At 41.0% G+C, this 16,666-nt stretch overlaps 1 protein-coding gene across 1 annotated transcript in view; it reads left to right on the top strand.

Annotated features, from left to right (window-relative positions):
* The window catches only part of PPM1H (protein phosphatase, Mg2+/Mn2+ dependent 1H), a 283,507-nt gene that overhangs the window by 224,035 nt on the left and 42,806 nt on the right, over window positions 1–16,666 (top strand). Inside the window, exon 6 of the mRNA XM_073620253.1 lies at window positions 3,800–3,918. Within this exon, the coding sequence (XP_073476354.1) occupies window positions 3,800–3,918 (119 nt within the window). The remainder of the gene's footprint in view (window positions 1–3,799; window positions 3,919–16,666) is intronic.

Raw genomic sequence — 16,666 nt, 5'->3', positions numbered from 1 at the left:
CATCCCTTTTTAACAAGATCCTTTTTCTTTTAGTGGGGGGGGGGTTAATTTTTCTGCTTTGTGGATTGACTGATCCTTGGTGTTGCCAAGCTGTGACTGGACCCAAATGAGAAGAAGATGGGCTTGTCTGTAATGTGTTCTTGAACACTAGGCTCTTCTGGAGGTGCTTGCTTGGGCTCCTGTGTGCAAAGATTTTATTTTTTTATTTACTGTAGCAATATGTTTTTATCTGCTATTTTAGCTGCTCTGATTGCTCTTTTACAGCATATTTTTTAGGCTGCATTCACACCTGAGCGGTTCGTTTTCAGGCAGAAAGTCAAACGTTTTTGCCACGATTTTGTACAGGTCAAAAAGTCACCAATGTAAAAAGAAGAAAAATGCCTGTAATCTGCCCAAAAAGAAGCTCATGTACTTTTTTGAGCTTCAGGCATTTTTCAGACGTTTTGCTTCAGGTGACAAAATGCTCAGATGTTTACAGGTGCCATTGTAATGAATGGGATTTTGCTTGTTGGGCGTTTTACCAGCAGAAAACATTCAGGTGTAAATGCAGCCTTAAAAGCAAGCTTTTTCTTAATTTAGATAATTACACTAGAATGGAGTCACATAGGTTTTAATTTTTAATTCTTAGACCCCTTTCACACTGAAGCGTTTTTCAAGCGCTTTTGGGCTAAAAATAGCACCTGAAAAACTGCTCCCGTGCAGTCTGTGTGAAAGCCCGAGTGCTTTCACACTGAGGCAATGCGCTGGCAGGACATTAAAAAAAACTCCTGCAAGCAGCATCTTAGGAGCAGTGTATAAACTGCTCCTGCCCATTGAAATGAATGGGCAGCGCCGGCAAAGTGCCGCTACAGCGGCGCTTTGTGGGTCATTTTAACCCTTTTTCAGCCACTAGCGGGGTGCTTTTAACCTCTGCAAAAACGATGGTAAAGCGCCGCTAAAACCGTGCTTGAGATCCCCACAAGTCCCCATGTAGAGGCTGAGCTTATCCTCGGGACAGAGTTGTAAGTTTTTGACCTGTCACCATTTTTGTTAAACTTTTTTGTTCCCTTTAAAAAGGCACCGTTATTAATATTTGATATCTCTTACAGTACATCATTATTTCATACTCCTGATGAGTGGCTGAAACGCCATGAAACGCGTCAAGTGCTGTTTGATACCAAGTTTGATCTGACTCCATTGTGTGTACATGCATGTATTTCTAGTGTATCCCATTGTTGTTCATGTCTATTATGTCAATTCATTAACTGTATATGCTATGAGCAAGATAATTCTAGTGTAAGTCATGTGACTACCAATTATTTGTTTCAATGTATCTTCAACAGTTGTGAATGAATTCCCAGACTGTGATTAATAAACCAATTCATTGTACATACATGCGTGTACACATCTCAATTATAATTGTTATGGCGGGCCTCATTTTAAGTCCCATTTTCTCGATGTCCCAGTGTGAAAGCAGCCTTATATTTTGTTGTCCATTGAATATTATGAGTAAAGAGCGCGGGTTAGTGAAGTTGCTTTTTTAAATATCTTCTCACACCAACATTCCTCCCTTTCCTGTATCTTAAAGGATAAATTCACCTCTCATAACATGTTACATGTTATGTTACACCCATATTCAGGGTGTGACATGTAATATGTTACTGCTGTAGCTAACCCTATTCCACCCCCCTCGATTATCCATTGTGACAGCAGGCTGGGGATCTTCTGCCAAAATGGCCGCATCATTCATTTAGAGTTCTGCAAATAGGAAACTACAAGTACCAGCAGCCTTTGTGGCTTGTAGTAAACTACAAGGGCGCTCTAGATCGTTTATTGAGGTTTCCTGTCATTGTGTAACTGCCAGCCATATGAGGTACAAGCAGACAGCTTACACACAGAGTCTACAAGAGCCCTGCATTGCATCTGCGATCTGGCTGATGGCAGGTGCAATGCTTTACAGGCTCCCAAAAAAAAAAAATAAATAAATAAATGCACATTTTTTTTTACCTCCAAAAAAAAAGTGCATTTATTTTATTTTAAAAAAAGGTTAACTTATCTTTGAAGACACATGTAATTAATTATATTATGATCGCTATTACCCAAATTGTCTCTAATTTGCACATCTGTAATGAGCTCAGTGTTTTTTTATATTAATACATCCAACAGATTTTTTTTTCGAGTTGGGGCTTCCAGTGAAATTGTCCTGCAATCAGTTCCAGAAATCATAGGCCTTTGTTGAGTGTGCTGCTCCATTAGCCCAATCAATATCAGAGTTATTAACAGCCCCCATAATAAGAACATTTCCCTGTTTCCTATTTCAATCTTCAAAGTAGCTGAATCACTTCTTCATCTTTTATGGAACATATAACTTGTGGTTGCATATCTAACAGCATTTCATTTATTCTAATTGCAAATTTTTTACTGGATAAACATCCTGCAGGTCCCACAGATGGCTACCTCTATCTTGTGCTTTCTTGTGCCTTTTTTTCTTTTTTTTTTTTTTTTTTTTTTTTTTTTTTGTGGGTTTTTTTTTTTTTCCCTCTATTTCCAGCTCAAATACACCAGAGTAGAACTGTTAAATATATAACCGTTCACCCTACAAACTTTTTTGGCTGCCTTCATCCATGAAGTAAGTTATTTTGTGGAGACTTTTAAGTGATTGTAAAATCTTTTTTTTTTTTTCTCTAAAAATAACAAACATATTATACTTGCCTGCCCTGTGTAGGGGTTTTGCACAGAACAGCCCAGATCCTCCTCTCGGGATCCCTCTTCGGCTCTCCCGGCCCCTCTCTCTCTCTCTCTCTCTCTCTCTCTCTCTCTCTCTCTCTCTCTCCTGATTGCTAATTTAAAGTCAGTTAGCCAGCGGGAGCCAATAGCGCTGCTGCTGTGTCTTAGCCAATCACAAGGAGAGTCTGGGATGGCTGAGGAACTCGTGGACATCGCCGGACAGAGATGGGGCTCAGGTAAGTATTAGGGGGTGCTGGAGGGCAGCTGTTGCACACAGAAGGCTTTTTATCTTAATGCAAAAAAACCTTCTGACTTTACAACCCATTTAACCGGAGTAGCTGCAGATCTTTGTGTCACCGACACATTGGTGAAATATAGACAGTGGGAATATTGAACTGTGCTCCTTGGGATGCAAATTCTGCAATATTGTTGAAAAAAATAAAATTGCTTTATGTTTTAATAGACAACAAAATTTAGGCATTTGTATTTGGCTGGAAAGTACATTTTATTTGCTTACATTAATTTGCACGTGCTTAGAACTGCAGTGCAGGAATTTTTTTACGACCTGTCGTGTCGTGTTTACCTGTCGTGTTACAAAATATGAAGCAGATGCGTTCCTTTATTTGTGAACTCCCTAAAAGAACCACAACTTGGTGCATCTAATAGGTAAATGTTCCTAGAGAATAAGGGGACATGCAAGCACCGGTCAATGTCCACTTTCAACCAATGGATTGAATCATCTGACCACTTCCCATGGGTTCCAACATTGAGCTTTCTCTGTTCTTACGTATGTGCTGTCCTGCATTTTCTACATTTTCAATAGTCCAGTGGTTGATTGTGACCCAGTCCGTTTAACTTTTTAAAGTCTGTAGCAACTGAGCTCATTTGGGAACACTTGTGGAAATATTTCATCACTGTATTCCAAGAGATGTAAAATTTGGGGTGTATGATTTAATTTGCTAAAAGCCACAGAACAATATAAAAACATTTTGGCTAGCTGTTAGAAAATGCATAAGCTCTTTATAATTTACTATTAGTTATTTTTGTATATTGTATTGATTTAAGTTACAAGTGTTTTCTTCTTTAATTCTAGGCTTTTCTGCAACCTCACCTGCTGGGTAATGAGTTCACACATTTAGAATTTCCAAGAAGAGTACAACGCAAGGAGCTGGGCAAGATGATGCTATACAGAGACTTCAATATGACAGGCTGGTAAGACATTGTTACTTTTACAGTCATGTTTCTTTTGTGTGACTTAATGTTCTCTACTGACAGCAGACTGCAAAATGCGCATGATGTAGGCCACCTTTTTGGAAAGAAGTAAAACTTGCACCCACATTGAAAAAAGAAAAATGTGCATTATTATTTTTTGCTATGGTTCCGGCAGAGCTTTGCAACCATGAACGGTGCATTGAGGGTGCAGTGCACTGACACCTGCAAACTCTTCAGGTCTTGACCGAGGTAGGGACTTACCATTATGGGTCTGGAGGAAGTCATTTTTAGACTTGAAGTGTAGTGACATCACCGCACCTGTGCTTTGTCGATATCTACGAGTACCTCTGCTACGGTGGCTGATGGGACTTGAGTCTTTCATTCACAGATCCTTGTGAATGGGTCTGTGAATAGATGATGCGGCTGTGCAGGCAGTGCCCCACACAGCAGCATCTAATTCCAAAGATTACAAAATGCTTAATGGGGATGTTGAGGGTGGGAGCTGTAGAATATTACCATCTTTCAGGTTACATTCAAATATGGGTGTAACATAAAACATAGAAATGTAGACTAGGGCTTTAAATTACACCCAGACCCTTTCATAACCAGGCAATTTCACCCTCGTCCTGCCCAGGCCAATTTTCAGCTTTCAGTGCTGTCGCACATTGAATGCCACTGCAACCAAATGACATTTTTATCATTTTTTGAGGCAGATGGAGCTTTCTTTTGGTGGCATTTAGTCACCACTTGGGTTTTTTATTTTTTTGCTAAACAAACGAAAAAAGACAGAAAATTTAAAAAAATATATATTTTTTTTTCTGTTATAAAATCTTGCAAATAAGTAAATTTTCTTCTTCACTGATGTGCGCTGATGAGGCTGCACTGATGGGCACTGATAGGCTGCACTGATGGGCACTGACCCTTATGTTGCTTCAAAGTTCCTTATTTAAAATTTAGTTTTTTTTCCTGAAACTTCCCTCTTAAAATGAATGTACTTGTTATACGCCGATAAATGCGGTAATTCCTTTTATTGTGAAATGTGAAGATATTTTTCTCTACATGCCTATAGCTAGAAAGATGAATGATTGCTTGTTTCAATTGCTTTATTGTTCTGAATGTTAATACTTAAAGTGTTACTAAACCCAGAACCTGCATTTACCATATCTGGACTCCCACAGTACACAGAACATGGAAATGCAATTATTTTAGTAAATATAAACTGCTAAATACCTTTTCTCATCAGAAGTATATAGCAGTCTTCTGACTTATATCAGTGTGTGGTTAAAGCTCGTAGGAGGAGTTTTCATTTCTCCCATGATTGTCCTATCACAGGGGTAGGCAACCTTGACCCTCCAGCTGTGGTGAAACTACAAATCCCATTATCCCTCTGCCTCTAGGGGTCATGCCTGTGATTGTTAGGGTCTTGCAATGTCTCATGGAACTTGTAGTTGCAAAACAGCTGGAGGGCCGAGGTTGCTACCCCTGTCCTATCAAAATCAAGAACCCCTTACCCTCTGTCTGAACAGTGCTGATTGGCTCTGTGCTGATAACATGCACTCTCCTAAGAAAAAAAAAAAAAAACTCTTTAGCAATACACGCCAAAATGAGCATGTGCAGCCTGACTATGTAAATATCGAGTTCTTTTTTTGAGTCAGTGGAAGAAGAGGAGGATCAGAGAAGACAGGATCGAACAGCGTTTTTACACAATGCGGGGGATTAACCTCTTAGGTTCCACAGAGCATAATAAGCATGCTTTACTGCATATACAGACTGATTTTACTGTTGTGGGTTTAGTAACACTTTATTCATTCACCTGGGGTGGCATCTTTATTGTTAACATAGTGTTCCATATTTCAATATGCCTTCGTCCACAGACCACGTTACCCACCATGACACATTTGTGGCGAAGAGACCCTTGTCCTCTCAACATTGGAATAAGCTGCTTAATTAGTGCAGGTGTTTGGAAGCTGGCAGTGGGTTATGGGGGGGGGGGGGTGAGGATGATAGGAGGTAGGGTGTTAGCAAGCCGGCAGTGGGGTGCCAGGTGTCATGAGGATGAAAGGGGGTAGGGTGTCCAGGTGTGATGGATATCATAGCTGATTGCTGCATGTGTAATGTAGAACAGTGCAGTAGCATGTACAGTAGTATTATCTCGTTAATGGGAATCCCTGTCTCTTGAAATGCACTATAGCCCGTGTCCTCATGCTTTTATGGGAGGTGGATCATCCATCAATCAAGATGTAATATCCCACCCACTGTCTTCTTTTTTTAATTACTGGGCATGGTGGAGGAGGGAGGGACTGGGTTGTCATTTAGGATCTGTATACATGCCCAAATGCGTGATATCAATACCATGCGGCCTGACTAGCTCCGATCAAGCAGGAAATGTTCTCTCCAGCAATAGAGACCAAACTGAGCATGTGCAGCCTGACTCCACTCACTGTGTCTTATCTGGACTTGTGTGTGTGTGTGTGTGCGTGCGCGCGTGTGTGTGTGTGTATATATGTATGTATATATATATATATATATCAGCTAATAATTTAATCCTAAATGTCGCTTGGAAACCAAAATGGTAAACCGACACGTAGGATAAATAGACAGCGCTCAGAGACAATAAGAGTATACCTTGCAGTATACAATAGTGGTGATACCCTCTATTAATAAACTAATCACCTAAGTGTAGCACACTATTTAACAGTGAACCAAATAGCATAAAGCCTGTGAATATGAAATATAAATATATCTATATAACTATACAAAAACATATATAAATGACAAAAAAATGTGAAAAAATAAAAATGGGCAAAGGTTTCAATCCATGCTACAAAAATCAGCACTCCATATAAAGTCTATAAACTAGAAGACAGCCTCCAAACAAGCTGCAAGTGATAAGTAAATTGGTGACGGATAAAAAAAATCAAGTGTCCCACACAAATGATTTCTCAGTGAATGTTGTCCACTGATGAGTGACTCCGTGCGTCTTCCACCTCACCACCGTGCCAGTGAATCACACTCTCCAGACATACACTCACCGATATGAAATGCCAGCATTCTCATGCAAGGCAAAACACGCTTTCTTTACCACACTCCAGGGTAAATAACATATACGATGTTCACGGTGATGGTATTCAATGGATCCACATAAAAGAAAATAAATGCTCCAATAGTGTAAATCAGCAATCACAATTTATTAAAATCACTGCAATCCTCACACATAGCACTCACATTGTGTAAAAGTTAAAACAGCAGAAATCATGCAATCAACAGCAAGCTTCAACTCTGTGGATGAAACCATATAACCAGTGGCCACGGCGGACCCGAGGTGTGCAGTTGCTGGGTAGTAATCTCACCCCTCCCTCGGTAAGCCTCCTTTCCTCCGTGCGCTCGTAATCCTATCTTCCTGTGTGGCTGACAGCGTTCACGTCACTACTCACAGCCACGCCCCCGACATGTTTTGTCATAGGTAGACTTATATCATGGGATGGCCACTGGCCACTATGGTTTTATCCACAGAGTTGAAGCTTGCTGTTGATTGCACGATTTCTGCTGTTTTAACTTTTACACAATGTGAGTGCTATGTGTGAGGATTGCAGTGATTTTAATAAATTGTGATTGCTGATTTACACTATTGGAGCATTTATTTTCTTTTATGTGGATCCATTGAATACCATCACCGTGAACATCGCATATGTTATTTACCCTGGAGTGTGGTAAAGAAAGCGTGTTTTGCCTTGCATGAGAATGCTGGCATTTCATATCGGTGAGTGTATGTCTGGAGAGTGTGATTCACTGGCACGGTGGTGAGGTGGAAGACGCATGGAGTCACTCATCAGTGGACAACATTCACTGAGAAATCATTTGTGTGGGACACTTGATTTTTTATCCGTCACCAATTTACTTATCACTTGCAGCTTGTTTGGAGGCTGTCTTCTAGTTTATGGACTTTATATGGAGTGCTGATTTTTGTAGCATGGATTGAAACCTTTGCACATTTTTACTTTTTCACATTTTTTTGTCATTTATATATGTTTTTGTATAGTTATATAGATATATTTATATTTCATATTCACAGGCTTTATGCTATTTGGTTCACTGTTAAATAGTGTGCTACACTTAGGTGATTAGTTTATTAATAGAGGGTATCACCACTATTGTATACTGCAAGGTATACTCTTATTGTCTCTGAGCGCCGTCTATTTATCCTACGTGTCGGTTTACCATTTTGGTTTCCAACCGACATTTAGGATTAAATTATTAGCTGATTCACATTTTGATTTAAAGGGGGCAGCTCTACATTTCCTGTTATTCACCAGTTTATTATTATTATTAATTCATTATTATTTTAGTATTGTTTTGCATATATCAAGCTATCTTGAGGTTCAATTCGGGTGTCAGGGGCGCGGTGGAGGTGTTCTCCGTGCAGAGGGTGATGGCATATAGGATACCTATTGATACAGTTTATATATATATATATATATACACACAAATTGGTTGTTGCCAGCACAGTCCTGCCTCTAAAATACCAGTATTTTAAAATATATTGATAAATATATTCTATAATGTCTACTGAATATTTATAAAATAGTTTGTACAGAAAAGTACAAAATGCACCCTTATTTGTTCCCCTCTGGAGAGATACATGTCAGAATGATGTACCTCTAAGCATGTCTGAGTTGATTGCATTTAATTAAATGTATTAGTATGCAAGAATATATTGTTCTTTCACAGTCACTTTGTTGAGATTTTGGAGTTCTGCCAAGCTGCTAAGCATTAGGGAATTATTTTTCCCTTCTTCTAGCTATGAAGGGTTTTCATTCTCTGCGGATCTGATTAAAAGAAACTTCACTATAAATCCATTTTGGATGCCTCACACTGACCCTTTATTTTACTGTGAAGGCTTCTGGTTCCTCTATTGAAACAAAAATAAGTGATTATTATTCTTTGTCAACATTACACAAGGAGACAGAAATGATTAACTAGAACTAATGTTTGACATACTAGTTGTATGTATTGAATCTCATGGTGTGATGGAAGCTCACTAGGAATGTATTATGCTTTTTCATGTATTAATAAAATCAGTTGAAATGATACTAGATGCAGCAACATTCTTCTGTGTGTTATATTGATCCAAATCACATACCAGCTTGCTTAGATATGATGATATGAATAAGCTAGCTGTCAGAAAAAAGTCCCCAAGTATAACATTTCAGAGCTTGTTTTATTGTACATGAGACATGAAACCACTCTTACCATACCTCCAGTGCTGCAGTTCTCTGTGGGATTGGTTACAATTACAAATAATTTACTTTTTTGGCTTATTTATTCAATAAGGAATGAGGTGCAAGCATTAAATGAATATATTTAAGCAAAGTTCAGTTTTTCTATTTCAAAAGTTATCAGCTGTTTAAAGACAATTACAGGCATGCAGTAAATCAGTGAGGGGGCTGCTAAAGGTATTTTGGAAAAATTGCACCTTACTGAAAGTGGTGTTCCAGCCAAATTTTTTTTTTTTTTTTAAAGTCAGCAACTGCAAACACTGTAGCTGCTGACTTTTAATAAGGACACTTAGCTGTCCAGGGAGCCCGCGATGTCGGCCCCCCCAGAACATTCCGTCCATCGGATCGGGTGCAGGCGCCGCCATTCCAACTAAGGGAAACTGGCAGGGGAGCCTTGCGGCTTCACTGCCGGTTTCTGACTGCTTATGCGCGAGTCCTGCGGCACTTTGTGAATGGCCAGCTTGTCTACTGGGACACACACATGTCCCAGAAGACAACGGGGGGCTTGTCGCAGAAGAGGATGTGACTTCCTCAGCTGCGGCCCAGCTGGATTGGAAGTACTCTTAGTACTTCGGAAAAAGGTAAGTTAGAAAGTAAAAAAAAAATTTTTAATATCCAAAAACGAGGGGTGGAGAGGTGGTCTTTCGTTTAAGACCACCTCTCAAAATTGGGTGGAACTCCCCTTTAAGTTTGAAAGCCATTTCAGTATATCTTTATTGCAAGAGACCACAATATTTCTGCTGGGCTTTTCCCTGACATTGACTATTTAGGGTAGAATTAGAATTTCACACAGAAGGTGTCTACTGGATGTCTGACTGACAGTGAAAGGGGTCAAATGGAGCTGTAGTGACGAGAAGAGGGGGTCAGAGGGCAGCCAAGGTGAAGAGCAGGATCAGTACAGGGTGCAGTAGACAGCAGAGGATATAGGAGCTGACTGCAGAGGGTAGGCATGATGAGGAGTCATTTCATCACCCCATTAAGACTTAAATATGCAAGGGGATCACAAGTAAAAAAAACTACAATGGACTAAAACTGGAAATCTATTGACCACTCTTTATGCTCTTGGGGTCCCTAGCCAGGAAATCTGTGAGAACAGTGGTCACATATTTCCCGGCTAGGGACCCCAAGAGCATACAATTCTCCTGGATGGAAACCCACTAGGTGATTCCACTATGCATTTTAGTGAATCATTTTCTGTTTTGGGTAGGGTTTCTTTTTAATAAGAGATCATCATTATGAAAAAATAAAAGTTACCCTTGGTGAGTGAGCAAATTTCACTTTTTCTGCAGTACTTAAAGGGGTTGTAAAGTCAGAAGGTTTTTTTTGTTTGTTTCAAAGTTTTTTATTAAGGTTTTACACAAAACATGCAAGTGAACATACAGCTATACAGTAAAATGCATATGATTTATAATAATGCTGCATACTAGGTACCAATAAAAATGTGTAGTACCAAAACAGTAGTGAGTTAAATCTTTCCGAAGGCATATTTCTACAAATCCCCGGTACCTTGGGAGCATAACTGGCAAACATATGGAGACAGTAAAGGGACACCCCTGGAAGCGTGTTGAGGAACCGGGTTCGCCACCTAAGCACCCAATCACCCCTGTCGGGATCAATCTGTGAGAGGGTGTGGGCGCACCCAGTTAAACCTCATGCCATAGTCTTACCGGTTATCAGAAGGTTTTTTATCTTAATGCTTTCAATGCATTAAGATGAAAAGCCTTCTGTGTGCTACAGCCCCCCTAATACTTACTTGAGCCCCATCTCTGTCCAGCGATGTCCACAAATGCCTCAGCCGTCCGGGACACACTCTCCTGATTGGCTGACACACAGAAACGGCACCATTGGCTCCCGCTGCTTTCAATCAAACTCAGACAGTCAGAAGAGAGAGGGGGTGGGGCCGTCTGAACGGATACACGGTTCTGCAGTTCGGCTCGGGAACTCAAGGAGGGAGAGGCCAGGAGCTCCTGCCAGGGATTTGAGAAGAGGAGGATCTGGGCTGCCCAGTGCAAAACCACTGCACAGTGCAGGTAAGTATAATATGTTTGTTATTTTAATAGAAAACAAAGACTTTACAGTCACTTTAAGCCATCTCCAGCCATTTTATTTTAGTTTTGAATAGAAGGCAGAAGGATTAAAAAATGTAAATGCTGTACTTTTACCCATAAAGACTATTTCTCTTCTCTTCCTGTTTTGGTACCCATCACCCGAAGGTAAAGTGAAGGGATATTTTTCACATGGTGACACAAAAAAAAAACATGAATTTATACAGTTATGTTTAGCAAAAAAACTAAATAAATGTAATTGGTGTAAGCGCCAGAATCTCTCTTTGTATCTGCCTCCTGTAAACCTTTTCATAATGGAAGTGGGGGGTTTAACAGTAGAGCCAATCAGTATTATGTGTACCAGCAAGAGGAGCAAGCAGATTGTTTAGAGGGATGGCCTCACCAGTGTGCTCCTTACTTCTTTGCCTAATCATCAAGCTGGGGCTTTGTCTTGGTTGTGTAGTTGCGCTGTCTCTGTAGTGAGGATCCTTGAGCTGGCTTTGTAGTGTGGTAGGGGTGGCTGGGAAAAAAGAAATCCTTTGAGAAATATTTTATGTTGACTGTTTCAAATCAAATAATGCACAGGAACTAGAAGTTAAAGTGTTTGTAAAGGGAAATTTTAAAAGAAAAAAAAAAAACATGTTGTACTTAACTGCTCTGTGCAATGGTTTTGAACAGAGCAACCCCTCCTCCTCTTCTCGATTCCCCGTTGGAGCTCTGGGCCCCTCCCCCTTGCCGAGTGCCCCCATAGCAAGCGCTTGCTATGGGGGGTACTCGTGCATGATCGCTTCATCACCAGCTCTCTGTGTCCGTAAGACACAGAGAGCGTAGCCTCAGCCCCGCTCCCTGAGATTGACAGCAGTGGGAACCAATAGCCAGTGAGGAGGGATAGACCCGGGAGAGCCTCGGCTCTCGTGCACATCGCTGGATCTAGATTGGGCTTAGGTAAGTATTGAGGGGGGGCTGAGGGGGGAGCTTCACACAGAAGGCTTTGTATTTTCATGCATAAAATACATGACACAAAACCTTCAGCCTTTACAACCACTTTAAAGGCTAGCAATACTGCACTGCACCACAACAGGGTTTTCTGAGCGCTGTATCTTCAAAAAAAGGGGTCAGTATAGGGATGAGTGCAGTTTAACACATTAACTTTCTGCAGTCATTTCTGACAATAATTCCTGCAGTTCTTTAACAGTTGGTAAATTTAAGCTCATGAATAAATAGTTTCTAGTCAGGGTTAATGTTAAGCTGTACAGCCCGTTTAATACATAGAATATGTTTGGTGCACCCAAGGTGATGATTTAGCAGTCCTTCATTTACTGTACTTGTTCTTTGAATGCTCATTCAGTTGTACAGGGAAAAGTCCCCAGGGCTCACATAAAATGTTTCCTTCTACCTGGTTTACTCTTCAGATATCTCTTAAATGCTTTTGTAGAACAAAGCATTTTTGATCGTGGCAGAATACGTTGAATTCAAGGACAAGAATCATAAATCGCTCACCTCCAGCGATGACTCAATTGGTTGAATGTCAGCTGAAAGTTATGTAATGGATGGGCTCTTCTAAAGGTTTATATTCCTTTTTGTTCTTTTTTTTTTCCCAGAGTAAGTATCATTTCCAGCAGTTATAAGGCTGGAGGACTTTAATTCATTGTTTTTCCTAAAACTTTTGGTAGCAGTTTACATCACCCTGAACCAGAGGTAATCCTTTTCTTTCAGTGAAGGGAATTCAAAGAAGATGCTTTTCTTATAGTAGAATCTTTTTCTGTTTTCCACCAGCTTTTCAGTTTCATCAGTTTTTTACCAGTATGTTTACTTTTCAAAAAGATGGCTCGAGGTGCACTAACAGTGTGGCATTTCAAGTAATGTAAAAGAAGTATTGCACTCACAAATGAAGGAAGAGCGGCAAGCACATCGGAGCTGGGATGAGACTGTCAGAGTACTCCAATTATCGCCAATGGTTGGAGTTTGCAGCAAGACACAATGGGGTTGATTTACTAAAACTGCAGAGTGCAAACTCTGGTGGAGCTGTGCATGGTAGCCAGTCAGCTTCTAATTTCAGCTTGTTCAATTAAAGCAGGGGTCTTCAAACTGCGGCCCTCCAGTTGTTCAGGAACTACAATTCTCATCATGCCTAGTCATGTCTGTGAATGTCAGTGTTTTACAATGCCTCATGGGATGTGTAGTTCTGTAACAGCTGGAGGGCCGTAGTTTGAGGATCCCTGAATTAAAGTGTTACCCATAACAGTAAAGTCTGTCTGTATATGCAGAATAGCATGCTTGTTATACTCACTGTGGAACTTAAGGGGTTAATCCTCTGTATTATGTAAAAAGGCACTTTGATCCTGTATGCACAGATCCTCCCCCTCCTGCAGGGTCACTCTTGGCAAGGCCAGATAAGACACAATGAGGGTAGTATGGCTGCGCATACTCAGTTTGGCCTCTGTTGCTGGAGAGAACATTTTCTTGTTTGAGCTGAGCTAGTCAGGTCACATGGTATTGACATCACACATGTGGGCGTGTATGCAGATTCTAAATGACAACTCAGTCCCTCCTCCTCCATACCTAGTAACTAAAATAGAACACAGTGGGTGGGATGTGACAACTTGATTATTGGATGATCCGCCTCTCATAACAGTACGAGGACACAGGCTATAGTGGAAATCTTCTCCTACCTTGAACACTCAGCACTCAGGCAGACCCTGCAGTTTATCACGTGACCATGGCATACAGATCAGCCAAAAAGGTATATAGTGGCAGTATTTGAATGTAAAAAAGATTTATAAGCTGTGGGCACTGGGGGGAGGGGGGGTGGTGGCACAGATGAACTATTTTCTTATTACTGGGTTTAGTAACACTTTAAGCTTTGACAAAACATTTGGAAGCTGATTGGTTTCTATGCTGAGCTTTACTAGATTTTGCGCACTCCAGTTTTAGCATATCATTCCCTATGTCGGTGATGGCGAACCTTGGCACCCCAGATGTTTTGGAACTACATTTCCCATGATGCTCAACTACACTGAAGAATGTATGAGCATCATGGGAAATGTAGTTCCAAAACATCTGGGGTGCCAAGGTTCGCCATCACTGCCCTATGTGATACTATAATACAGGGATCGGCAACCTATGGCCCTCGGGCCGCACCCGGCCTGCTGCCAGTAAACGTCCAGTCCGTCAGTGCACATGATTAATTTACGTGCACCCAGCCCACGGACATTTTAACCACCTCACACCCACGCTATAGCCGAAAATGTCCTCCCGGAAACATGCTCCCCACGCTCCTCCTTGGGTGCGCATCTGGCAAAATCTGTGATGGCCTTCTCCCTTGGACACAGCCAATCACAGATCATGGATCACAGATTCACATACATTAAAGCCCTTAATTGGAAAAAGGTTGCTGACGCCTGCTATAGTATGTATTCATAGATGTTCACATAAAGTGCCCAAACAAAGCTGTACAAAATGTGGCGCTGCCTACTTTCAGACAACCTCCAGAATGTAATGATACATTTATCTTATTGCCCCTTGTTAGTTTTTTTTTTTTTTTGATATTTACAAATTGCCCCATAGCACATGCTTCCTAAAATTACTCATTTGTTACATTATATAGTTAATATTTTATTTATTATAGTGGTTATATTTTGAGAGATCTTGCATACAATTGGATAAACAATGTAGGAATAATGCCAATTGGTAGGAAAAATGCCAAAGCAATGCTTTCTAAAAGAAGTTTCGTACAGCATTCCAACAACATGGGGTACTTCCTTGAAAACCTGTGCAACTGGAATGGAAATTTTCAGACATCTTTATGTTCTTTCTGTATTTTTTTGAAAAAGCATGATGATGCTGATAGCAGTGTGTACATTCTCAACATGTACTGTATGTCAATGTTGGAGAAAGAGAAATTTTTATAGATTATCAGACATCCCAAGTCTCCCACGAGGTGCAGGAGTCTCCCACATTTCGGCTGCAGCTCCCTGACACCTGCAGGTGCTGCGCGATATCCTGGCTGTTGAAACTGCATGGCTCTACCTGTGTGTGTGGAATGCTGGATCATTCATGTTCCCAGCAGCCGGAGCCACACACCGCCACGAGACTTTGAGTCCTGTCCATGTGTGCAAGTGTGTGCGGGCCGGGCCTCATGATCATCTGTGTTTCCTGTGAGCGAGTGCGACCCGGATTGGTGGATGTTCACCACCAATCCGGATCGCAAATTGGATTAGGCTGCGGCTGCCAGAAGTGTGCCAGGACAGGTGCCAGGCGCTTTCAGCCAATGAGGGCGCACCTCAGCTTGGCATTTCCTCCTCCCACCCACTACAGAGAAGAGGAGCCTGCCACAGTCAGTCCCTGTCTGTCCCACATGGACCTGAGAAGAGAGAAGGTAATAGAAGAGATGGGGATCAGACAGGTGTCCCCAATATTATATCAGCAGTAAATTGTAATATACACATACACAAAAGCAGCAGTCTTGTGTGATCCCAATATTAATATTACTGATATATAATATTGGGGAACGGATCACACAAGACTCCTGCTTTTGTATACAGTGCCTTGCAAAAGTATTCACCCCACCCCCCCCCTTGGCTTTTTACCTATTTTGTTACATTAGTTCAATGTATTTGAAAAATATATACATAAAACTCTTTTTCAGAAATAAAAAAATAATTGGCATGTGCGTATGTATTCACCCCTTTGCTAAGAAGCCCGTAAAAAGCTCTGGTGCAACCAATTACCTTCAAAAGTCACATTATTAGTGAAATGATGTCCACCTGTGTGCAATCTAAGTGTCACATGATCTGTCATTACATATACACACCCCAGAGGCTGCAACACCTAAGCAAGAGGCACCACTAACCATACGCTGCCATGAAGACCAAGGAACCCTCCAAACAAGTAAGGGACAATGTTTTTGAGAAGTACAAGTCAGGGTTAGGTTATAAAAAAAATCCAAATCTTTGATGATCCCTAGGAGCACCATCAAATCTATCATAACCAAATGGAAAGAACATGGCACAACAGCAAACCTGCCAAGAGACGGCCGCACACCAATTAATCAGAGAGGCAGCACAGAGACCTAAGGTAACCCTGGAGGAGCTGCAGAGTTCCACAGCAGAGACTGGAGTATCTGTACATAGGACGGCAATAAGCCGTACGCTCCATAGAGTTGGGCTTTATGCCAGAGTGGCCAGAAGAAAGCCATTACTTTCAGGAAAAATAAAACTCCCAAAATGTAGGAAGGTGCCCTTGTCTGATGAGACTAAAATTGAACTTTTTGGCCATCAAAGAAAATGCTATGTCTGGTGCAAACCCAACACATCACATCACCCAAAGAACGCCATCCCCACAGTGAAACATGGTGGTGGCAGCATCATGCTGTGGGAATGTTTTTCAGCAGTCAGGACTGGGAAACTGGTCAGAATTGAGGGAAAG

The sequence above is a fragment of the Aquarana catesbeiana genome, linkage group LG03, assembly GCF_042186555.1.
Source record: "Aquarana catesbeiana isolate 2022-GZ linkage group LG03, ASM4218655v1, whole genome shotgun sequence".
Classification (NCBI taxonomy): domain Eukaryota; kingdom Metazoa; phylum Chordata; class Amphibia; order Anura; family Ranidae; genus Aquarana; species Aquarana catesbeiana.
The sequence above is the reverse complement of the archived record's forward strand: the minus strand, read 5'-3'. Positions and strand labels throughout refer to the sequence as shown.